Source organism: Rhinolophus sinicus, linkage group LG15 (genome assembly GCF_036562045.2).
Source record: "Rhinolophus sinicus isolate RSC01 linkage group LG15, ASM3656204v1, whole genome shotgun sequence".
Taxonomy (NCBI): Eukaryota; Metazoa; Chordata; class Mammalia; order Chiroptera; family Rhinolophidae; genus Rhinolophus; species Rhinolophus sinicus.
The window spans coordinates 39,767,276-39,792,634 of record NC_133764.1 but is presented as its reverse complement, the minus strand read 5'-3'; the positions used below and the strand labels follow the sequence as shown (position 1 = coordinate 39,792,634).

General features: G+C 50.4%; 1 protein-coding gene across 4 annotated transcripts in view; it reads right to left on the bottom strand.

Annotated features, from left to right (window-relative positions):
- The window catches only part of RPTOR (regulatory associated protein of MTOR complex 1), a 270,956-nt gene that overhangs the window by 134,123 nt on the left and 111,474 nt on the right, over positions 1–25,359 (bottom strand). For all 4 annotated transcript variants that reach the window (XM_019735643.2, XM_019735644.2, XM_074319891.1 and 1 more), the window contains exons 5-6: positions 16,025–16,171; positions 265–440 (exon numbers count right to left, since the gene is read on the bottom strand). In XM_019735643.2, coding sequence (XP_019591202.2) covers positions 265–440; positions 16,025–16,171 — 323 coding nt within the window. The remainder of the gene's footprint in view (positions 1–264; positions 441–16,024; positions 16,172–25,359) is intronic.

Sequence of the window (25,359 nt, the reverse complement as noted above, 5' to 3'; positions counted from 1 at the left end):
AGTAAACCACATGAACTCCTGAGTCATCTGGACCACAGATCTTCCTGGGTCACATTCAATGGCACCACAAACCTTTCCTGACCTCGGGTACCATCCACGGCCCCCCATGATGAAGACGAACAGCAGCCCGCACGTGCCACCGACCCGGGGGGGAGGAGGCATCCACAGCCCCAGGACAGCCCGGCCTCCACCCAGGGTCCCGAGTTCACGTCCACGAAGCCCGGGCAGCTTCCTCAGATCCGTGGAATTCGGGAGCCCACTTACCAGCGCAGGGCGATTTTGATGGGGGTGGTGAGGCACGAGGTGAACAGGTCGGCCGGGAGGTCGGGGATCATGGGCAGCAGCTCGTGGGCCTCACAGGCCGCCAGCTGGATGCAGTTCTTCATGGACGGCGGCAGAGGCATCTGCGCCAGAGGGTGGTTCGGGTTAATGGCAGCGACCTGCGGGGAGAGCACAGAGGCTGAGTAACCAGGGCTGCCATGGACGCACCGGGACATGCTGGGAACCAGGGTTGAACCCACCAGCTGAGGCCTGAAGCTGTGGGGCTTGCTGCCCAGCCCTCAGGACAGAGGCAGCGCTGGCGAACCCGCCCTGGAGGTTCAATGGCCCCTCTCATTACCGAGGTCCCTCTGACGACACCACGAGGCCTGTCTCTGGCAAGTCCGTTTTCTGCAGGGTTTCCTGTGCCAGGTCCTTACTCTGTGATTACACTAACATCCCAAACACCTCCCTCCAGGTCGCTTCTGGCTTCTTACTGCTTATTTTAAGATTCAGTCTTTAATGCAGCAGGACCTAGTGACAGGGACCAACGTTCAGGGTACAGAGTGAACCCCACCCCTCCGAGACCCGCAGGTGGGAGTCTGCTGCTCCATCACCTGGGAAAGGCGGGAAGGAAGCAGGCACGTAGAGCACCCAGGGTCCCATGTGGGGGCGAGGGCGACTCCAACCGACCTGATCCCTCTGAGTGCCCGACAAACACACGTGCACTAACGCTGTAGTCAAGGTGGGGGGGTAGAGGAAGGAGGCGTTTCTGGTCTCGTTTTGTTTTCATACAAACTTTAATTCCTCCTTGAGGCCGGGATGGTAACACTCATAGACATTTCCTTCGCTGAGGTTTGGGTCAGGGGAGAGCACCCGGGGCTGTAGGAAGACAGGCACACAGCTAATTGCTGTTGATTGTGAGGACGTGGAACCGACAGCCAACAGCAACCATGTCTGGCGTCACAGACTCAAGTCTTGAGATGCAGGTATGGGCTTTAACTAAATGTTTCAGTTGCTTCGGTTGTCACATAGCTTTTGGTCAAAGATTAAGAAAATATGTTAATCGTGTTGTAAAGGCCTGCCTGTAGAACAAGTGCCAGGAGAATGTTTAAAAGTACACTTTGCTTGGTGGCAACCGGTTAGCTCAGTTGGTTAGAGCGCAGTGATCTTAACACCAAGGTCACCGGTTCGATCCCCACATGGGCCACTGTGAGCTGTGCCCTCCACAACTAGACTGAAACAACTACTTGACTTGGAGCTGATGGGTCCTGGAAAAACACACTTAATAAATAAATAAAAAGTTAAAGAAAAAGTATACTTTGCTTGAGAGAAAGAAAAATATCGCTAGTTATGCGCAAACAGTGATAGCTTAAACAATGGCGCGGGTCCCAAGACGTGTAGTTTGTACTTTTTCCTTTGGCGGTGATGTCACTGACGCACGCTTATGACATGCTCTGCAGAATCTTAGTTCCTCCAGTAAGTACCCCTCATTCTTGCAGTATACTGCTGGGATGCTGGGGTCCTGTTTCTTCGTCAAGCAGGACGAGAAAACTCCAGGGTCACAAGGAGAATTTATGAGTTTGTTTTACAGAAGGGATAAGAAAGTTGTGACCAGCTGCAGATGCCCAGAAGTCTGGTTGCATGAAATGTTATCTGTGACTGAAGAAGGACAGACGTCCCCCTGTTCCCTGAACCCGGCCCCACCCTTACTCACTAGCTGCATAAAAATTCCCGACTTCTGCTTCTGGGGGGAGACAGACATCAGAGACTTGCTCTCCGTCCCCTTGCTTTGGCCACATGGAATGAACCCCTCTCTACCCCCAGGCACGGGTGTCTCAGCGTTAGCTTACTAGCCAGCCCACTGGGCACACGGACCTGGCTTTGGGAGGTGATTCAGTAACAGATTCACACAATTCCATTTTTAAGGAATGAAATCTAAGTAAAAGTGTCAATGTTTTTTTGGGGGGGAAGGGGAACAGGATTTTATTGGGGAACAGTGTGTACTTCCTGGACTGTTTTCCAAGTCAAGTTGTTGTCCTTTCAATCTTAGTTGTGGAGGGCACAGCTCAGCTCCAGGTCCAGTTGCCGTTGCTAGTTGCAGGGGGCACAGCCCACCATCTCTTGCCAGAGTCGAACCGCCAACCTTGTGGTTGAGAGGACGCGCTCCAACCAACTGAGCCATCCGGGAGCTCAGCGGCAGCTCAGCTCAAGGTGCCGTGTTCAATCTTAGTTGCAGGGGGCGCTGCCCACCATCCCTTGCGGGACTCGAGGAATTGAACTGGCAACCTTGTGGTTGAGAGCCCACTGGCCCATGTGGGAATCGAACTGGCAGCCTTCGGAGTTAGGAGCACGGAGCTCTAACCCCCTGAGCCACCGGGCCGGCCCCTGTCAATGTTTTTTTAAAAGGATGCCGTGCATTCAAATGTTTTTTAAAAACCACAGGCCTGTCAGAGGTGTGGCTTCCTTTTGCGATCATGAAAAGAGCATCGCAAAACCTGGACCCAACACAACCAGCACACCTACCCCAGCAGTGGGCTGAGTCCCGCCCCCGCCACACGTATCACACGTATGTGACAACTTCAGGAACCCACAACAGGTTTTGCTGCCATTTTCAGAAATAACAAGGCATACAATGATTCATGGCATCTGGCCATAAAATTTAACAAGCAGAGTGCACACCTGTGGGTCCCCACTGCTCTGCCTACTCCTGGCCAGGGCTGGGAAGGGCACGGTGTGGGAAGGAGGGCTGCCATGTGCAGTGGTGCCCTGGGGAGCCATCGGCTCAGGACTGGGAGAGAGGAAGGGAGGCCTGGGGCCCCACGCCTGCCTCGGCACTGAGAAGGCTAAGTAGACAGGGACACGGTGGCAGACGAAGCAGGAAGGTGACAGCAGGCTGCCGGAAGGAAGCGCGGTTCCTGTTCTTCCATTGCTCTGAACTACAATGTTGAGTGCAGCATTGCGGTAACTCCAATAAAGACAAGTAAACCCAGGAACTAGTGACCACACAGGCCCAGAGCACTACCAGGACCCCTCACTCATTCATCCACAGGCCATCCTCTGTCGTAAGGAGAAGCTACTGACTGCTGGGCCCACGTGTAACCCAGCCGGTCGTGCTGGGACCTGACCCAACACGGCTGCAGCTCAAGCCTCAGAGGACGCGTAGGCGCCGGACGGCCCTCCTCCTGCGCAGTTTCATTTCTCCTCCACACGGCCTGGGGAGCTGGGGATCGCGGTGCCGCCTGCTGACGAGGCCGCCTCCAGAGCCTCTAAATTATCTGTCACTTCAGCGACGCCCTGCTTCCCACGCAGACCAGTGAAGCCCAAGAACCAGCGCCGAGTGGTCTGGGTGGCGCTGGGCTCCGGGGAGGGCGGGGGGGGGCTCCGGGGAGGGCGGGGGGGGGGGCGCCAGGAAGGTGTCATTTCCAAGCTGACGGCGACCAGTTTGTCTCGTGACTTGAAGAATGTTTGCTCCTGACTAATAACCCCTCTGCTAGCAGTTACTTAGCAAGGCTGTCTCACATTTACGTTTCATCTGCTTTATACAAGATCTGCAGGAGGGAGGTTTTCTTTTCACGTTCAGAGACCTTTTACGAGGAGCAAATAGAGACCCAAAGGAGCGACAGGACTGCCAATCAGCCAGTCAGCCAGCACGGGGGCCAGGTGCGGGGGCGGCTCCGGATTTCAGAGCCACTGTCGCTGCATCGTGTCCCCTTCCCCCCGCCCCTCAACCCTCAAGTCCACACCAAGCCCCACGACACACACGAGGGCTCTGTGGGGCACTTCTGAAAAGCCCTCTGCACATGTTTTAAATTAAATACACAGAGAGCCGACTTCACGCCTACCTAACACATTCCTTACAGCAGGTAAAGCGCTGGAATTCTTGCAGCCAGTTGAGCCTTGTTTTGAACGTCTCAAGTGGAATGTTGTAGGTAACGGTTGCAGTTTCATTAACATCCCATTTTTCTGCAGGAACGTGAAACCCAGAACACAAACCAAATTCCAGTTTGCAGTAAGTCAAATTTAAACTACCTACTAAAAATGAGTTTTTAGAGGACTGGGGTTCTTCCCCATGTGGTAAGACAGACACCACCTAGAATCCACCACTCTGGACGGCCACTGGCACTAGGCACACTCACACCACACAACCATCGCCAAAGAAGGGCTTTGAAAGCAGAGAGGAAAGGGGGCAGGACTCCGGTGCAAAGCCACCCGCCCCGTCCCCACCCACCCGCCCTACAGGCTTGACTGGGCACCAGCAGGCTCAGCTGCCACCAGAAAGGAGTTTTCAGGGCTGCTGTGACAGGCCCGTGGTGACAGCCCAATAGGAGGCCTGAGCCATGCAGAAAGTTGCCCATGGCTGACAGGTGTCAGAGCCGCTGTCGGACGTGCACGTGCCTTGTGAGCGCTCCTTGCGGCCCAGGAAGGGTGGGCACAGAGGCCAGGTGGCACCAGAAGGTCGGGCAGCCCTCGGTAGAGTGCAGTGGGCAGTCCTGACTCGTGTGGTGACCCTTTGCGACCAGCGGCAGACGGCCATCCTTCTCAGAAGCACCAGCGCCACTGGGTGGAGAAGTTCCAGAATGGTGATCAGATGGTTTAAGGGGAAAGGCCTTAGCAGGAGGGAACCGCCACTCACGTGAAAACCAGACTCTGTCTCATTTTCCTTTTCAGAGATGAGTATTTTCATGGCAGAAATACTGGTGTGGTTTCCGGTTGTAAGGTTTCTGTTTATAACTTGCTTCCACGTTAGATTTACTTTCTGACACAGCCAAACACTGGACAGCAGAGCCTCTTGCCACACCCTCCGACCATGGCAGCTCTTCCATCTCTGCTTCTTGAGGTTCCTCAGGAAGTGAAGCAGTTTGTCACCCCAAGGCCACCTCTCCCCCACATCACAGGCGTCCATGGGGAGGTGGGGGGCGCTGCTGGCTTAAGAAGACCTCCATAGGTGTCAGAATTCTGTGTCCTGTCTGGTCTGGAGGCGAAGCTCCCGGGACCTGACCTCACCCTGCGTCCTGTTGGGCAGTGCTTTGACTCAGTGCCTCAGTCCGCACCTTGTGGTCCAGCGTGTGGCCTAAAGCCTCAGGAAGGACCTGGGGCACAGGGGGGCCCACGAAGGCCCAAAGAGGAAGGGAGACAGGTAGACACAGAAACATCCTCTCTCCAAAGAAGTCCACCAGAAACTAAACTTCCCAGATCAAAATGGTCCCTGATAAAAGGCCCGATTACTTAACAAGCCCCTGGCAGGATGCGGGGCACAGACCAGAGGCTCCGAGTGGCACCCGTGACTACCTGTGCAGTGGGCAGAGCTTAACCCCTCCCTCCCCACCCCAGTGGGCACACACAAGGCCCACGAGAACTCTGCTTGGGGATAATTGAAATCAGTCACATGTTTTAAAAATGACACTCAAGGCAATGCTTGCACCAAGGAATCATTATTTTTCGGGCCTACTAACCCAGGAATACAAAAACCCTGTCTTAATGGATGGTGATTTCTTTCCCATACATTGTTCTGGTTTGTATTCATCTAAGACACTGACCTTTCTGGTGGAAATGATCGCTTAGAAACAGCCTGCATGTGCGGCACGGAACTTTTCACAGGCACCCAGGCGCAGAAGAGAGTGGTTCCCGCTGGGAGCCATCATTCATGCTGAAGGGTGACCCTGAAGACACACTTTTACCCAGAGAGGGTTCTCCTGGAAAACCTGGGGACTCAAACCCCAGAAGAGAAATTCATCATTAAAAGTTCCCTGGACCCTCCTGGAGGATTTGGGAAGGATCCAGAAAACTCGTCAGATGGGATGCACAGCAACCAGATCCAAAAAAGACCCTGCGACACGTTCCTGCACAGCAACTCAGACATCATCACGGCTTCTCTTCACACACACAGAGGAGACCGCTTTACAACACACGAGGCGCTGGCCATTCCAGAGGCATCTGGAACAAGTAGCTTTCTGAAAAGAACACCAACTTGCTAATAATTCCACTTTAGTTTAAAGCAACTTTTATTGTAATTCAGCACCTACTTACAAACAACGTTTCTGCAAAGCTCTGAGAGAGACTGAGATATAGAAAGGGATCTGTGTACCGCTGACCCAGCTCATTTCAAACGTGTTACTGGAGCACCCATCCTGCAACAGATACTATACTAAAAACAGCAGCTACAAAGTGGAAGGAGTAAGTTTTTATAAATAATTTAAATAATTATATATCAAAGATTAAATCTTAACTGAAAAACCAAATAGGGTCTATTGCTGAGAAATTGAAAGTGAGGCCAAGAAGCAGAGGGAAGGAGCCCCTTCTGTTGGATGAAGAATTGTGAGGGCACGCAGAAACCCCCCCAGGCTGCCCTTCAAACAGCCTCTTCATAGCAACAGTTTGTCACAATTACCCTGAGGGTTTACTCAAATGGACCAGCCAGTGTGTTAAGGACATTTAGCTGTTAGCAACTGAACACTTTCTAAAATGCTCTAGAATCATTCTACAACTCAGTGAAGATGCTTAACTAGAAATTACGACCAAATTCTACCCCCCGATTGCTCTTAGGTAGTTACGAGTAACAACTGAAAGACTTGGAAAGACATTTAAAAACTCTGTGACCTTTTACGTCAAGAAGAAAATTTCCATTGTTTGGCCGTTGGGAATAATGCTGCTACGAACATCAGTGTACAAGTTTTGCGTGAACATGTTTTCAGTTCTCTTGGGTGCAAACCTAGGCACGGACTTGCTAGGCCATGTGGTGACTGTTTAGCCGCTTGATGAACTGACAGTTTTCTAAAATGGCTGCACCGTTTTCTGTTCCCACCAGTAGTGCGTGAGGTTGATTCCTCCACATCCTTGCCAACTCCTGTACTTATCCATCCTTTTTATTCCAGCTATCTTAGTGGAGGTGAAATGCATCCCTCTCAGTGTGGCTTTGATTCTCATTTCCCTACTGACTAATGACGTCCTTTTCTTGCCTTATTGCACTGGCCAGTACTTCCAGGGCTATGCTGAATACGAGCGGTGACAATGGACATCCTTTGTCATCCTTGGTCTTAGGGGGAAACATTCAGTCTTTACCAGTAAGTATGATGGCAGCTGTAGGTTTTTTATAGATGCTCTTTACCAAGCTGAAGAAGTTCCCCTCTATTCCTAGTTTATGAGGTTCTTTTTTTAAGTCACAAAAGGATGCTGGGTTTTCTTGAATGCTTAATTTTTGTGTGTCAGTTGATATGATCATATGATCTTTCTTCTTTAATCTGTTGGTACGGTGGATTACATTAATTAATATCTTGAATATTAAGCCAGACTTACATACCTGGGATAAACCCCACTCGATCGTGGAGTACAATCCTTTTTATAAACTGCTAGAATTGATTTGCTATTATTTTGCTGAGGATTTTTGCATCAAAGTTTGTGAGAAATACTGGTCTGCAGTTTTGTTTTGTTTTTTTTCTTTTGTACTGTGTCCATTTTAGCATCAGGCTAATCAAGACAGGTAGCATCATAAAATAAATTGGAAAGTGTTTCCTCCCCCTTCTGTTTTCTGGAAGACATTGTATAAAATTGGCACTAATTCTTCTTTAAATGTTTGGTAGACTTTTCCAGTGAAACTATCTGAACCTGGAGATTTCCTTTTCAGGCACTTTAAAACTACAGATTCGATTTCTTTAGTGGCATTAGGACTATTCATGTTGTCTAGTTCATCTTGGTTGGATTCAGTAGTTTGTGGTTTTAGAGGGACTGGTCCATTTCTTTGAAGCTGTCAGATTTGTGAGTGTGAAGTTGTTCATCGTATCCCTTCTTATTTTTATAATGGCTGCAGGGCCCAATTATTCTCTCTTTCTCTTTTTGTTTGTCTTGCTAGACTAACAAAATTTATCCATTTTATTGATTACTTTTGAGAATCAGCTTTTGGTTTCACTGATTTCTCTCTACCGTTTTTCTGTTTTCAATTTTAATTTCTGCTCTTACCGTCGTGATAATCTGTCTTCTGATTGCTCTGGGTTTACTTTACTCTCCCTTTCTAGTTTCTTGATGTAATGCTGTGGTCTGAATGTCTGTGTTCCCCCAAAATGCATACATGGAAGTCCTGACCCCTAAGGTCATGGTATTAGGAGAGAGAGTCTTTGAGAGGTGACGAGGTCATGAGGGTGGAGCCCTCAGGGTGGGCTCAGTGCCCTGATAGAAGCCCGGGAACCCCTTCCACCACGAGAAAACACTGAGGAGGCCCTGGCTGTGGACCAGGGGAGGGTCCTCACCTGACCACACTCACACCTTCATCCTGAACATTCCAGCCTCCAGAACAGTGAGAAATAAATTTCTATTGTTTATAATCCACTTGGTAGCATCTCAAACGGACTAAGACAAGTAGGAATTTAGAATACTAATTTGATACTTTCCCTCTTTTCTAGCATAAGCGTTTAGTGCTATAAATGTCCCTTTCAATTACTTTAGCTGCATATTATCAGTACGGACATATTGTATTTCCTTTTTAATTCAGTTCAATGTATTTTTTTTTCTATTTCCCTTGAGACTTATTGTTTTCTGATATTTTTCTGTTGTCTTTCTATTATTGCCTTCTAGTTGGTTCTACTATGGTCAAAGAACAGACTCTGTGTGGTTTCAAATATGTGTGATTTGTCGAGGCTTTTGCTTTATGGCCCAGAACATGTCATGACGAATGCCCCACGGACACTTGAAAGCAGGAATATTCTGCTGCTGATGGGTGGAGAGTTCCGTAAATGTCCATTAGATCCTTACGCTGACATTTCAACACAGATGAGTATTTCATCTTCAGAAACACACAGGATAATTTCTTCTCTCCCAGTCTGTATGCCCTCCATGCCCTTCTGCAGCCTTACTTACTGCACAGGCTGCGTCTCCCTGTGCGACGCTGAAGAGGAGCAGAGAGAACGAGTGGCTTTTCCTGGCCTCAGACCTTCGTGTTTAAAAAAAACCCACTTCCTTGCCTGTCCCGCCCCTCACATGGGTTAGCGATTTCCCACCTGCCCTTCTGCCGCAGGCCACGTGTCCAGCCAGGTTAGTGCAGCCATTTTTCTGGCTGCCTCAGGAGCCCCACTGCCCTGTGCACCACAAATGCTTTGCGAGACAACATCTGGCCATGACCTCCGTGTCCTCTAGCTTCAGCCTAGGGTAGGCAGAAGCCTCCAAGGCTTGGGAGGCGACGGGGGCGGGGACGGGAGCGCCTCCTGTGACAGCGAGCAGGGCCCAGCAGACATCTGGCCAAACTGCACCACCGCCCATGATGGTGCCCATGTCCCGTGGCCGGGAATATTAAGCAATTTCTTACATATTTTAAAAGAGATGAAATGGGAAAAAAGGATTAAATTCTAGTTTTATGAGGGCAGCAAACAGTGATTATACTCATGGATTTGGGTTAATTTTTTCTTTGTTTCTTTTTACATTTCATACAAATCAATCAAAGATCAAACGTATTCAACGACTCACAGCTCTATTCACAGGACAACAAAGGCAGTTTCTTTATTCCAACGTGCATTTCCCCATCAGACCAAACTATAAATAGTTTTTAAGCATCTACTCCTATGAGGCATCCTTGACAGGTTTACGCCACAGGCTTAAGCAATAGAAGAGACACTGCAGGACAATACCTAACTAATCGCCAAGGTGATTGTGTGCAGAACGGCTCTCAGAGGTCAGCGGAGGAAGATTTCAGGCCCAGGGAGGTGTTTATGAAGGAAGCAGACTTAGTCACACACTGAAAGTTGAGAGTACGAATGACAGACTTCATTTACCTGTGGATTTCACTTAATGCCATCAGCAGTGAGGTTTCCTAACATTTTTATGCAGCGAAATCACTCTTCTTTCTCCCAAAGCCTTCAGATGACGGGACGCGGATGACAGGACGCAGAACGGTAAAAGGTGCCGACAGAGAATAACTGAATCTTCCCAAACCAACCACGGGCGCCTGGCAGCACCGAAGGGCATGGGTTGTACGTACCGTCCTACTGCACAGGCTGTAAAGGGCTTCATGTAAAACTACTGCACCAACTGCAAACGTTGCACAGATAATGGAGCGGTCCCCTGGCCTGGCGGGCCGGGCCCTGCCCTGTGCCCGCTCCACCGTCACTGCCCGCTGCCCCTGCCAGCTCTCACCTGCATCAGACTCTGCCCTAGAGGTTACCTCTCTCATCCCACCTTCCCACGAGCCTTCCCACGCTTTGCTCAGTGAGTCAGCTGACCAGAGCGCTCTGCGGACCAGCCTCCCCACGGGGCCATTCCCATGATGGCTTTATTCTCCCCAGCCACGTCCTGGGGTGGAGCTGTGTGCATCCCAATTAAAGGGGTTTCTGCTGCACTTGCCTTTCAATTAACAGCCCGCTACTCTCCTACATAAGGTTGCAATGGTAGCATTTCCCCTTAAATTACAAATGTGACTCTATTCTGTTGTTGGGGGGATTCAACTACTTTAGTTTCTTCACACTGTTTTGAAAACCTTCGCTACATGACCGCTTACAGCCCACTACACATGAAGTGCCAGCCTGCATTCAGAGGGCGGGAAGCCGTCCAGAGGGCGTGCAGAGGAGCGCGGAAGGCAGTCCTCAGGTCCAGCCTGCAGTGGCCGGGCTGGGAGACCAGGGCCACCTGCACACCTGTCAGGGGGACAGCCCACGGCTCCCCGGTGTGCCTGAAGCCAGGCGACCTGCAACCACCTGCTCCCACCCCTCCCTGGAAAGCACTCAGGGGTTTTCTTCTCTAAAGAGAGTTACTGATGTGTCTGGGGAAAACGAGGTTGGCTAGGACAGACACTGGCATTCCAGAAAAATGATGCCCTCTGTCATGTGACTAAGGGTGCCCTGCGTGCAGGCAGTTCCCCACAAGCTTCTCATAAAGCAAAGCTCTTGGGTGACAATTTCTACCTGTGGACACAGCCACAGAGGTACTTTCTCCTCATTCTTAAATAGGATAAACACAGAACCGTAATAAGCCTCCAGTCTCAAAGAGAATAATCCAGATAAACCATCAGAGGAAAATTTATAATGGAGGAAATAAAGATAACTTAGAAAAAAGGAGAACGTCTTTTAAAAACCTACAAGCTGACATTATTTAAAAATTTAAAAAGAAAACTAACAAAGTTATCACCTAACGAACTTCTGCTCATTTCCCTACTCCCTACAAATGATAACTATGAAATTACAGACGAGAAAGGACGGGAGAGAAGAGAAGCAAGGCCTGGGAGACAGACGGACCAGCTCCTGGCAGCAGCACCGTGGATGCCAACTGCTGAAGCCATGAAGTCGCACAGTGAGTCCATGGAGATGCCCGCAAGTTCACACACACAAATTCCAACGCAGCGACCAGTGACCAGGACACAGACAACCTCAGAATTACCCCATGATGCTCAGAAGCCAGCGACGGACGCTGTGACACGACCTTCTAACACCGAGCGCTGGCTTCTGTGGCGAACCCAGGGACATGCCTGCCACGTCCCATCCGCCCACAGCAGGGGCAGTGGAGCCACAAGACTTCAAAGTGGGGATTGTTTCGTTCTACGTGATGCACAGTGAACATTTCTGAAGAAACATGAAGATTCCGGTGTTAGTCGTTTTTGTCAGAATCGTTATACTTAAATATCTGACAGAGAATTTAGTCTCAGCGATGAACAGCATGTCCTGCGTCAGTTCACACACGGGCTGCAGAAGGGCGGGCACCGGGCAGCGATGCCTCAGACCCAGCCTGAGTCTCACTGTGCAAACGCACGCGCACTGAGCAGCTCTGCCGCCCGGCGGCCCGGCTGGAGCTCGCAGGGGGGGCTCACACAGCAGTGTTTCCAGAGGCCGGACAGAAGCACCACTTACTTGGAGGCGACACAAGCGAAGCCTCGCAGGGTGCAGACAAGTAGTCAGAAAGAGCACGAGGCCACTGGAGTGAGGAGCTGACCCTCAACTAAGGATTCTTCTTAAAGCAGGCCCCGCCCTTCGGGAAGACGTTCCCACACTACTGCCGTGGCCGCCACCACGAAGTGCCACTCGCGTGCAGCAGTGAAGACGGTTATGCTCAGGACCCAGACTCACCAGACACAGCCCCGCCCAGTGTGTCTGTGTAAAGGAAAAGGCATTTCTGTTCTACCACGAGACAGCAACTCACTCGCCTCCAAAGCCAAAGAGAAAACTGCCCAGACCCGACTCCATCTTTACTGCTGTCGCCACTGCAGGCAAGAGCTGGAACCGCCCAGAGGGAAAAAACACCGCAGGAGCACAGCTGACGGATAAAATGCAATAAAAACCATTTCAAAGACAGTCTGTTTAAGACTCAGTCTTCCTTTGTAGTTACAGACCAAAGATTTAATATCTGAGATGAAAGTTGGTGCAAGAATATTTGAATTCTGTTTCTCTCTCTTTCCAACTCTTTCAACATACATTCTGTGCATTACGAATATAACTAGGCCTCCTATGGCTTTTATTTGAACGTAGGTAGCTGCACGTCTGGATTCTTAGTTACAACATCGAGGCCAGTGGGCAGACTTTTCATGTGCATCTACTCACCATTGCAAGAGTTCAGAGCGACAGTGTTCAGTGAAAACGGCCTAAACCTCCATCCTCAAGCCGCCCGTAACCACGTGGCTAGAACGAGGCGTTTCACACACACAGTCTGGCTGACACTCCTCAGATGGTCTCCTACCCATTCCCAACTGCATCCCCTCTGGCCACCCGCCAACTCTAGGTGGCCACGTGACCCAGCTAGCTCCAGCCCATCAGCTGTGAGGACATGTCTGCCCTTGCTTTCCTAATGAGAGACAGAGGTGGCAGCACTGCCCTTTCCCCACCTGATTGGGTCTCGAAGATGAAGGAAACTCCTGGTGCTGAGACCGGAACACTGCGGCCACCAGGGCAAAACACCTAGTGGCCGAGGGTGCTGGAGCGGAAAGATAAAGGCAGCTGGGGTCCCCAATGTCACTGAATAACTGCATCATCTGTCCCAGGGATGTTAGTGAAGAGACAAACTGTTGTTTGTTTCAAAACCAACAGTGAGACTTTTTATTACTCGCAGCTGAAAGTACTCCAAATGCAAACAATTGAGGTCTGGGAAAGGTTTCTGCCACATGCCCTTTCTCATGTTACTGGAGGGTCTGCCCCAGCAGAACAAAGGAGCAAATCAAGAAAGAGGAAGAGGTGGACCTGGGGAAACGTGGCTGTGTGCAGGAGAGCGACCAGGGTGACACAACAGTCACTGGAGGTGGGGGAGGCTGGGAGGAGGGGCCTGCGACAAGGACATGCTCGGAGCTTCCATGCTGTCCTTGTAAATTGGGAAACTGGAGGAATATTAAATATCTAATAAGAAGAAAAGAGAAACTCTCCAGGAAAATCAAAGGAACAAACAAAAACTGTTATAAAAATGGAAATGACAGCACCCAATTTTGCTTCAGAGAACAAAATCTACATGGTTGTAATCAGATAATCGAGGTTTAATGTTTGTCATTTTTAGAACCAACCCACACAGGAAGCATGGGGGCTTAATTACGGCCAGAGACAGAAGATAATCGGAAAAGCAGAAGTGTAGACGAGACTGAGACCCAGGTTGGGAACGTCAAGACGCAAAAGAAAGTCTGAGGAGCCTCAGGACCTAAAACCAAAGATAGTACTGATTCCTGACGCAACTAGAGATAAAAACACAAGTATCACTGAAAACTGCAAAGGTTACAAGATACAGAAAATCCAAATACAGGAGGGCCACTTGTGTGTGAAGATTCATGCTGCGCCTTCCGAGGCCTCTCCTGCTTCCCCTGCAGGACCCTCAGACAGGGAAGTCCACAGATGTGAGCTCCTGGGCGCAGCACACGCCCCGAGCAACCAGGAGTCCAAGAGCTGACAATCATCTCCCAACGTTCATCTGCTCACAGCTGTGCTAATGTTTGTTACCCGGATGCTCTCTGGTCCAAGTAACCATTTCTTTCATCAGAGTCAATCATTTTTTTGCCCTCTATATTTTTTAAACATTGGCACAAACAATTTACCTGCCAACTTTTTCACTTCACGTGTTATCTACTCAATAAAAATGTTAAAAGGCATTGTAAATTTACAAAGAATTTGGCCAACTGTAGGGAGGAGAAGTTTTTCAAAAATAACCAAGAGGCCCCACTAGACTGCAGTATGTACAGCAGATAGAACGACAAACATGAACATTATGATATTGGCTGGAGGCCAGTTTTATCATTTTAATTTCCGCTGTTTATGCAAGAGAACTGAACAATAGCCAATAACAGTAAGTGCGATGGAAAAATACAAGACTTACTCACACTGTAATTAAAAAAAGGCTGAAGCTAGAAGTCAGAGCTAGCTATTAGACATATGGTATAACTTTGCACTGGCATCTATTTAACACTTCAGATCACGTGTTTGTCATCTGCTCTCCTCCATGAGGAATTAGTCCAGTAAACATTTTTTCCCCCAAAAGATGCATAGCAGTCTTTCTTGTTGCACTCAGCGAAATGAACAGTTTCTTCAGCTGATTGATCCTTGGCAACACAGACAGAACACACGAAGCTCTGACGAAGCAGATACTCGGAGTCTGGAAAGTAAACACTTGGTCTCATGCAGGAGACACAGATGCCGCCTGCCACCAAAGGGGTGGGCGGGGCTACATTTACAGTCTCATTAACTAGGCTGAGTGCTGGGCTTTCCTTAACGGCAGGAGCTCATAAATCAGGTAGGAAGATCAGACAGGACTCTTTGGCATTTTTATTTATATATTAGAAATATAAAAAAAATTCATTTGCCGTATTGACTACTTGATGCAAGGAATAGTCAATCACCCCTTGAGTTTCTGAGGGCTCACCAGCTACCTACCCCGTGGGTAAGTGTAGATGAAACGGCTAAAAGTGAGGTACAAACGTGATGTCACAAAACTTGACCTTCCCCCCTTTATCACGGGATGCAGACATACTACTAAGTGGTGGCGCTTGGCTCCATTTCTAAGACTGAAGGGCACACCGTCAGTCGTCTCACACGATGCTCTGTGTGAGGGCTCCTCAGAGTGTAAACACGAAACATTAACTTCTGTTCCAGAAACCCCCGCAGACGGTGTGTGACCAACGTAACAATCCCTGGAGATCTCAGAGGCCACAGGGCTTGAGGACGCGCGCTCGGGCCACGTGGGCTCTGGGCCTGAGAAGAACGAACGTCCTGCAGAGTCCTGGCCTTGCTGGCGCGCAGCACAGACCAGCCTCGTACCTGAAACGGCCCCTTCAGTGTCTCCTCGGAGTTCACCGTGTAATTCAAACCGCAAACATCAATTACAACAACTGAGTGAAACGTGTCTTCACGATCAGAGCACCACACTAGCGCTCTAGTTCTTTACAAGGTCACTGCAAGGACAGCTGTTTGGGTTTGTGTCCGGTATTTAGTTCAGTGGGTTTTTGTCTGTTTGTGTTTAAACACAGAAGAAAATCAAATGGGGGAAAATAAGATGTGAGTGAAACTGAAGACCGTGCCCGGACATGGCTCCATTTCTCCTAAAATAATGTGTCTGCTTCACCTTAACATTTATCTGTAGCCACTAGAGCACAAATCAACTCTGCTACTGTTATCACTTAATTAATGCTCAGATTTAAAATGTCACCGAGTAAAATGCAATGTGAAAAGCCCACGACCTTGTCCCGAGCGCCCCCCACGGTCCGTCACTGAATGGACGGCCATGCCTGAGCAATCCCAGCACATCTCCACTCAAAGGGCAGGGGGCGCCACGGGGGACCAGCCCCCCAGGCCAGAAGCCCAAGCTCAGCCCAGTCTGGGCTCACGCTCACCTCCAGCTCCTGCTCCCGCTGCAGGGCAAACTGCTTGAAGGACTTGACGATGAGGCCAGCGTTGGAGCAGTCGTAGACGAATATGGACGGGCTGCCCATCCACGTCTGGAGGTCATAGATGGACAGAGGGATGTACTGAGTGTAGTTCTGGAAAACAAAACACGGTGCATGTGAGTGACTTCTGCCGGCCACGAGCACCACGAGCAGAGGGTACAACACATGGGGCCCAGCCACGGGACTTCCCGAGCTGTCACTTCTAGTCAGTGACAGCAAAGACAGCTCCTGCACCAGCTGCCTGTGGGCCGGGCACCCCCAGTGCCAGCACGGGGCCGTCACAGTTCCAACCCGGCCCCTCTGCTGCTCAGCCGGCTGCCGTCACCCGGGTCAGCGGCTTGCTGCCTCCTGGGAGGCCGTGTGCTCACTCCCTTGCACGGGGTTTCCCTGCATGTGTCCCATGGCACCTCTGTTATGTACCCTCCTCTCCCACCCCCTGCAACCGAACCACAGCTCTGTCTCGTAGAGGACATGCGCTGGACGCTCCCTCGGGAACCCATGCTTAGTGACACAGTGGGCACCTCACAGGAGCAGGAAGGAGCCCTGCGGAGGGCGTGAGACACGTTCCCCACTGTCGCTTTCATCCCAGACGACGTTACCCTCCAGGTGATTTAAAACCTCACACGTGAGGGTACCAGTGGACGTGGCCCTGTACTTCATTTTCAAATCACAGGATGGTACCTCAGCACTCATCCGCTAAGGGGAGTACTGCTCTGGACACGCCACACCATTCAGTCCTGGAAACCTTCCAGGTACCGGTGAACGTGGACAAGAGCGCCTCAGCTCACTTGAGGAACAGGACAAACGCTCGCTCGCAGGTAACATTTTTATGCAACTGCACAGAGCGTCTCACCTGTGTACCCACCTCGAGCACCAACAAGGTGGGAAACTGGCAGAAATCAGTGTGGACACGTACAGTGAAAGTGGCTGTGCCCGGCAGGTGAGGCGGCAGCGACAGGTGCTGCCGACATGACTGTCTGTGATGCAGCAGAGGAGAAAGACAGACGGCAAGAAGAAAAACGGGCCTGGGGAAGCCTGTCATCACAGGCGGCAGAGGCTTCCTCCGTGCACACAGCCACATGCCAGGTGAGTCCCATCCCAGACAGGATAAGGCCAGGCCAACGAACCAGGTGTGTGTGGACGTGTGGACGTTACACCACAGGGCGCCACGTGCTGCTTCTACTGGCCATGCCACGCTGCGGGCCTGCCCTGATGGGGCAGCTTGCCTGCCATCACTGCACCATGTAAGGGACACGTGGAGACGCGCCCTCAGGACAAACTGTCACTGACGGGTTCTAAGGAGAGCAGTTCTTCCCGAAGAATGTACAATGTCAACGCAAGTCCCATCACATTACCAGCACGGATTTTCTTTCACGGACTTTAACCAGCTGATTCTAAAGTTAGTGACAAAGAGAAATGCACCAGAATAGTAAAAAGTAGTTTTTAATAAAGAACAATGAGTAAGGACTCGCACTGCTGACGTTAAATACACTATAAATCCATGGTAATTACAGGATGGGATTAGGGAGGGCAAGACAGACAAACCAACAGCAGGCAAAGTCCTGAAATAGATCCCCATATGTAATCGTAATGAAGGTGGCATTTTAACTCAGTGAAGAGAGAAGGAACAATTCAGCAAGTGACACTGCCACCTCTAACTAATCATTCCACATTGCTATCTGAGGCTCTACATACTCAAAATCAGGGTAGAGTTAAAAACTAAATATAAAAGCAAAATAAAGGAATTTTTTCTTTGTTTAGGTAAGAAAGGCACTGGTTCCTCGTGGGTAGGACACTTCTTTGAACGCAGTCTGGCAGGACTTACAAAACATTAAACGGCCGTCCCGCCTGACTTCTAGGCATCCATCCTTAGACATACACGGAGTGTCCGTACAAGGACACAAAAGACACACAGCACTTTGACTCGCAGAAGCCGTCAGCTGCCCAAACGGCACCGGGAAGAGACTGCAGGTCCAACACCTATTTCTCCCTCCCCTTCATCAAGGGATGTTTCAGCCCAGCACATGTCCCAGCTTCCATGCAGCTAAGCCTGATCCTGCAGCCAAATTCTGACCCATGGGACGTGATCAGAAGTGGTGCCGCCCTCAGGCTCACCCTTCACCTTTTCCTTCCCTGCAGAGGACAGGAGCCGAGGAAGAGCAGAGCTGTCGGATGCAAGAGGCCTGGGCCCCGTCATGCCGACGCCGCACAGGCCCCACCGTCCCAGAGACCATCACGGCCGATCCTGACCCTAACATACCCACTAGAAAGGGATCCTTAAGCAAAGTAGCGGCCATACGCCCATGGCAGAGAACCCCACATAGCTGTCAAAAGACAGGTTATTGACACACATTGATGTGGAAAGATGTCAGAGACTCATTGTGATTTTAAAAATGCAAGTGTTGGAACCTCACATATAATATGATCCCGATTTGTGGCAAGAAATGGAAAAGTTATAAAGTGTGCGTAAAATCGCTAGCGTCACACATCACGAGAACTTGGTAAGTGTGTGTGAATAGGTCATGTAAATAAACGATCCTAAGTGCCAAGCTGGTAAAGGCTGTTTACCGGGCTTGGGAGGCGAAGGTGTGCCTGGGGGGTGGGGGTAGGAGGTCATATCTATTTCTTTTAGAATCTTTTACAATAAAAAAGTTGTATTTTTTAAAAGAAAAAACACAAACCATTAAAAGGAGGGGAGAAAGAGAAAGCTGCAGGGGTTACTACACCTCCATGTTCAGCCACTATTTTCTAACAAGCAGGTAGTGTGTCACCTGCACAGGTGAAAAGCCTCCAGCAGGTGCTCCATCAGACAGAGCACAACAGGAATGACCGTCTCCCCAGCCCAGCGGAAGGAGCCCTGCTCCACGCCCACTCCCAGCACCCTCCCTCCCTCCCTCCCGCTGGTGGACATGCAGCCCCACTATGACGAGGAGAGGCCACAATGAACCCTTCGATTGGGCAGGGACCCCGACACTCAGAGGAGAGAAGACTGCGCAGCAGTCTGGGCAATCACGGCACAAGCATATGCTGGCAACACTGCTGCTTGTTACGTCCCACAGTTCTGCGCACCAGAAGAGGTGGCCCAGGAAGGGCATTTCTCATCCACTGTCCACCTCTGAAGCAGTCACTCCCCAGTTCTGAGAAGACGCTGAGTGCATCTTCCGCCCAAGAACTCCGAGTGTGAGTCACCAGTGGTGCCAGGTGAAAATGGCCCCCCGGCACCTGGCTCAGGGCTGTGCTGCAAAGCCCCTCTGGCCGCACACGTCCTCAGGCCACACCCACACAGACAGGCACTGTGGGACATCTGGGTATGTCACCCTGCCTGCCCCGGGCTGTGAAAATGTTTGCAGCGGCCGTTCTCCGAGGACAGCCGAGGGGCATGGGGAGCGGAAGCTCCGTCTTCCTTCCCAAGAGTGTTTTCTGAACACACACTGACAGGGAGCAGCAGGACGTGATGGCCGGAAATGTCAGGTGGCGGGTGGGGGGGGGCGGGGGGGCGGGGGGGGCGGTGCCTGTAGGAGCAACTCTGGAGACATGCTATTTAAATAATCAAATTTATTGGCTTTTGAAAACTGCATTGTCACGATCATATAGGCGCCTCTTATTCTGTTCAGTATACAGTTCATACTGATTCTGCTGAGATTCAGACGGATCATGAAGGTTTCTAAATGCACAGTTATCAGAAAAATGTGTCTGTGATTTTTGAAAAGCGGTACTTGCGCTAGAGCACATGTATGATTTGTTACAACTGCGATTTTCTCCTCACCAAGAACGCAGCAGGGTCCAACGTCCAGCACTCTGGGTTTGCCTGTGACAGCTGAAGGCCACCAGCAAACGTTGTTTTTCTCCAGGAGAAGTGCTGGAAAACTCTAGACTACGTCGTCATACGAGTGTAAATGTTTTTAAAAATAGTGCTTCCTCCACGCCAAGAGAATGAAACCTTAGATCGTATCTTCCTTGATTTCTCCGATGTCCTGTATCTGAAAACCGGACTTACGGCAAGTCGGTTGTCAAATGAGTGGTCACCAGAAGGCCTGAGGGCTCAGGGCAGCGGATGGGGCGGGGCCTCGACAGAGCAGCCTCCTGGAGTCTTGATAATGTGCGTTTCGTACAAGTTCTAAGAAGCTGCCTGGTGCTGCTCGGCCTGAACCTGCACTTTGAGAAGCCGGTGCAGATGTGGCAAGTGTGTGACGAAGACAGAGGACACTCACTTTCCAGTTAGGGCGTCACCTGGACCTTCTGACGTGGCAGCAGGAACACTTCCCAAGCCCACTTTTTCCATTTGCAATGTCACAGAGCAGGAAAGGAGACAGTCCCGGGCACACCTGAAGGCTGGTAAGAGGCAGCAGGAGGCAGCACCCAGGGCCAGGAGGAGATGCTGGGCTTAGGAGGTCGGAACCAACAGGTAAACGGGGGAGGCCTGAGGGTACACAGGGTCCTGGGGATAGGACGTGGTCCCCTCCCACCCTGGCGAAGGGGAGGGGAGCAGGTGATGTGGGTTGGGGTGCAGTGTCATTTTAGGGTCACTAGGATGAAAACGAGCTGTGGCAGTGCGAGCGGAGCAGCATTGTGGGAGCTGGTAATTAACACTGCACCGTGGAAACAGGAAGAGCCTGGTGCTAGTTTCATAAGGCCGCGGTGAGCAGGGCCAGAGCTAAGGGACCTCACTGAAGTCTCTGCTTTCCTGCCACTGCCCCGCTCAGCATCAACACCATTAGCTGGGAACGGGCCACCCCCGCCCTCCGTGCTGGGGTGCACGCGGCCTGTGCTCGCTGCAGGGAGAAAGCAGCGCCCAGAGCAGCAGGCTCTCCGCTTCGCGCAGGCCTGGCCTGGGCAGTGGGGCCTGGAGCGGCGATCTTCGCGCTTGTATCTCGGTGGCTCGGATCTTGATTGCAGGGAGCAGGGGCGGCGGGTGGGTCTCCCCACCTCCACGGAGCAGAGGCAGCCCTGGGGGGCCTGGAGTGTATCTGGGGGACGCTCACTCCTACATCCGACACACACTTGGGGGAGGGGCCTGCCCCGCTGGAGGAGTGAGCCAGGGAAAACCTGCCAATTTACTCTATTTATTTACAGGCCTCGTCCAGCAGCGCTGCCAGGAGGTTACGCCCGCTGAGAAAGAGCACAGCCGCTTGGTTCTTTTTTCCGTCTTAGGTTTTCAGGAAGCCCAGGGCAGCTCAGCCCTTTGCTGCCCCCCGACTGTTCCTGGCACTGCACCACCTCCTTCTCCACAGCCGAGGGGACTGGTCTTCATTTTCACTTATTTGAAGATGACGAGACTCTTAGCAAGACTTTAACTAATTTTCAAATCTTTATTGTAAAATTCAGTATTTTTTTTCAATCTGCACAGATGAGCGTAAATGAACGACCAAGTTCTGGTCCAAGCTGCTGTCCGACCCCCCACCCCCCACCCCAGCGGTACGCTCCGCTTTTCTCTGTCTGATCTGAAACTTTATATACAGTGTTTCCCCAAAAATAAGACCGGGTCTTATATTAATTTTTGCTTCACTAGGGCTTATTTTCAGGGGATGTCTTATTTTCTCATGTACAACAATCTACATTTGTTTAAATACAGTCATGCCATCTTCTTCTGAAACACCCTCATAACGTACTAAATGTATCCGTCTGGCTGAGATCTTAACTGGGGCTTATTTTCGGGGAAACACGGTGTATACAGTCATATATAAACGCGAGAACACTTCCAGAAGACGTACAGCTGTCCGTGCAGTGGGATTATACCCCCCCGAGTGCGCTGCACCCCCCTGCTTGAGCTTAATGACCTTGAACACCCACCTGGGTTACTTTTTACCTCTGGCTCAATTCTGTAACTAGACGTGCACAGAAGATTTATTTTATTAAGCCCCGCGGTAACTGCCCGCTGGTCCCCAGCTATGAGTGGTACGTGGTGCTGCCGACAGTCGTGCCGTGAGCTCTGCACACCTTCTGAACTGAGGCACAGGGTCAAAGCCACGTGCCCGGAAAGGCTGCCTGCGTCCGCGTCCAGCCACTGCTGGTGTCGAGGCTGCAGGCATCTTCTCATTTCCTCAGGAGTGAACATGGCCATCGCGTCACTGTTTCCCGGCCTGAGTCAGAGCTGCCCCCACTCCTACCTGCCACGGCACTTCGTCTTTACACGCCTGGGCAAGTGCTTGGTTCGTTGTTCCTCGGTGGTGCTCTTCTTGAAGACTTTCAATTGATTTATAACAGTTGTTTGTGTACTAACGAAACTGGCCTTCAGCCGTACCCTACATTTCTTCTAAAATTTGGTTATTATTTTTCACTATTAAACATTTCACATACAAAAAATACATACTCAGCACCAGTCACCAGTATCCACGGTCCAGCTAAGCAGAGACAACATTATGAACAGAGTTGCACTTGTCTGCACCCTCTGGACTCTCTCCCCGCTTTCCTCCAGGGGTCACTGCTGGCTGGGACTTGGGGGTGCAGTGTCCCCCGGAAGGTCTGTGTACCTTTGCTTGTGGACACGTCATCTTTACAGTATTAATGAACCCCGTGGGTCCCTCAGAACTGCTGTGGATGGCACCACTCGCCGTATCTTCCAGTTTCCTTTTTCATTCCACATTGTGTCTTGTGGATGGAGCCACCTGGGTCAGGAGTTCTAACTCACTCGTCCTCCCCGGAGTGGGTTTTACCAAACACTGGTCAATGTGGGGTTCACTCTGGTGTTCCAGATGTGAACGTCCCCCAGCACAGTCCTCCTGTGACCCACACTTCCAGGGTAGCGTGCTCATGACAAGGACAGCGGCAGCCAGCTGCCGAAATGCGCGCAACTCTCCGGCTCCTGAAGGAAGAAGTGGCATCTACGATTCATGCTGATGACTCCTGAGTTAGGTACCGAGACAGTTTCACCCGTGTTTCATTCCACTGTAATGATACGGTTCTTTACATCCTTATGTACTTGCCACTGTGTGCACTGTTGTTTTAGGAATGACTCTATGTCCAACTAGAAACATCCACTCAGTGAAAGGGAGAAGCACCGAGACATCCCCGCTCTTCTTGTGGTCCAGCGAGAGGAATGCACCCTTCACGGCCTTAGTGCTAAAGAGCAAGAACGGATGTGACCTATGCCACCTGCCCTGCGGGTCTTGCTGCTGGCAGGTCCCCGATCTGTCTGATTCACGGTGTGTGTGCTAGCATGTGTGAGTTACGGTCCCCAGGAGACTGCGCATCCCGACCCCTCATTAGCAGCAGGAGATTATTCTGCGGAAGGGACTTGGCCCACCCACTACCCCGCTCTCCTGCCAAAGGCTTCCCTCTCGAAACCACGGTCATTAGTTTTGTGCTTTTATTCCCTCACTTTTAAAAAATACTTTTAACTCATGCCTGTGTCGCCCTAAAACATAGGTGTTTATGTTGCTTATTTTTGAGTTTTATAAAAACTATATCAAATGTAATGCAGCTAACTCTTTAAATTCAACTTGCATGTTTCTAAAATCGATCCATACTGTTGTGAGTTGCTTTAATTAATTCCCCGTCGGATTAATGTTCCAGAATGTACCGATCCCTTCTCCTGTTGCTAGACATTTGGGTTGTTTCCAAGTCTTACTTCCATTTTTAAAAACCACTTCTGTGATCATTTTTGCACAAAAACCTACATGTAACAGACGAGATGGACAAAAGAAAGGACAAAGAAAAGGGCACATGGCCGGCTGCAGCGTGGGAGACCCCAAGGGTCACGGCCACTGGGCGTTCGGGCTGTGTCCACGCGGGGACCGTGACGTGGCTGGCACTGGTCACCTCCTGGGAGCAGCTGACTTGCTTCAGGACGGGGTCCTACGCCATCCAGGACGTTTTGTACTCCTAAGTGTGTGTGGGACAGCTGAGCAGGAACCGTGAAGATTCTCTCCCGGCGAGATGAAAACACGCCAGGCAGAACAAAGGAGGCCTGGGGCTGCGGGAGTCAGCACGCTGCTCGGAAACCACGGAAGTTTTCAAGTTTAGGGAACTGAACTTATGGATGTTTTTCAAACAGCCATTGTGTGTTTTTAAGAAAAGTTTAGCAATCACAATTTCCCAGATGTACTGCAGTTTCCGCATTACCAATGGTCTGTTAACAGAACACTCTCTGCTGTGAGTCGGACACAGTCCCAGGAGTTAGTTCCCACTGTCGGCTGCTCCCGTGCGTCTAAGTGGTAGGACCTGCCCTTGGTCCAGGGTGATGGGGCTGAAGCAGAACAAACGCACCTGTCAGACGTGGGGGAAGAGGAGAGGGGCTGAGAGCATCGTGGGCGTGAGTCAGCAGACATGGGAAGAGGGAGAGAGAACGGTGCCCTGTTATGGGCACACAAGCTGTAGTCTGCGGCAATTTCACGTGTGCTCCTGGGTCAGGGGCATGACCCTTCTCACCGAGCCCGTAGCTGACATCAAGGCTCACTCTGGGTGCTGTACTTTCTGTGGGTCTGGATGAACGTGAAACGACATGGATCCACTGTTATGGTGTCACACAGAGTATTTTCACTGCCCTAGTGCCCATCTGTGCCTACCTGCTCACCCCACACTCCCCACACCGCTGGCAACCACTGATCTTTTTACTGTCTCCATAGTTTTGCCTTCTCCAGGATGTCATAGTTGGGACCACACAGCATGCTGCCTTCTCAGACGGGCTTCTTTCCCTTAGTGACGTGCATTGATGGTTCCTTCACGTCTTTTCTTGGCTTGTAGCTCATTTCTTTTTATCACTGAATAATGTTCCCTTGTCTGGACGGACCGCTACTGAAGGGCATCTTGTGCTTCTAGCTTTGGGCAACTGTGAATAAAGCCATTATAAACTTCCATGTGCAGGTTTCTGTGTGGGCACAGACTTCCTACTCATTTGGGCAAATACCTACTGTGTTTCCCCGAAAATAAGACCTCGCCGGACAATCTGCTCTAATGCATCTTTTGGAGCAAAAATTAACATAAGACCGGGTCACATAGCATAACATAACGTAACAACATAACATAACATAACATAACATAACATAACATAACATAACATAACATAACATAACATAACATAACATAACATAACATAACATAACATAACATAACATAACATAACATAACATAACATAACATAACATAACATAACATAACATAACATAACATAACATAACATAACATAACATAACATAACACCAGCTCTTATTTTACTATAAGACCTGGTTCTATGTAATATAAGACTGGGTCTTACATTAATTTTTGCTCCAAAAGACGCATTAAAGCTGATTGTCCGGCTAGGTCTGATTTTCGGGGAAACAGGGTAGGAGTGCCACTGCTAG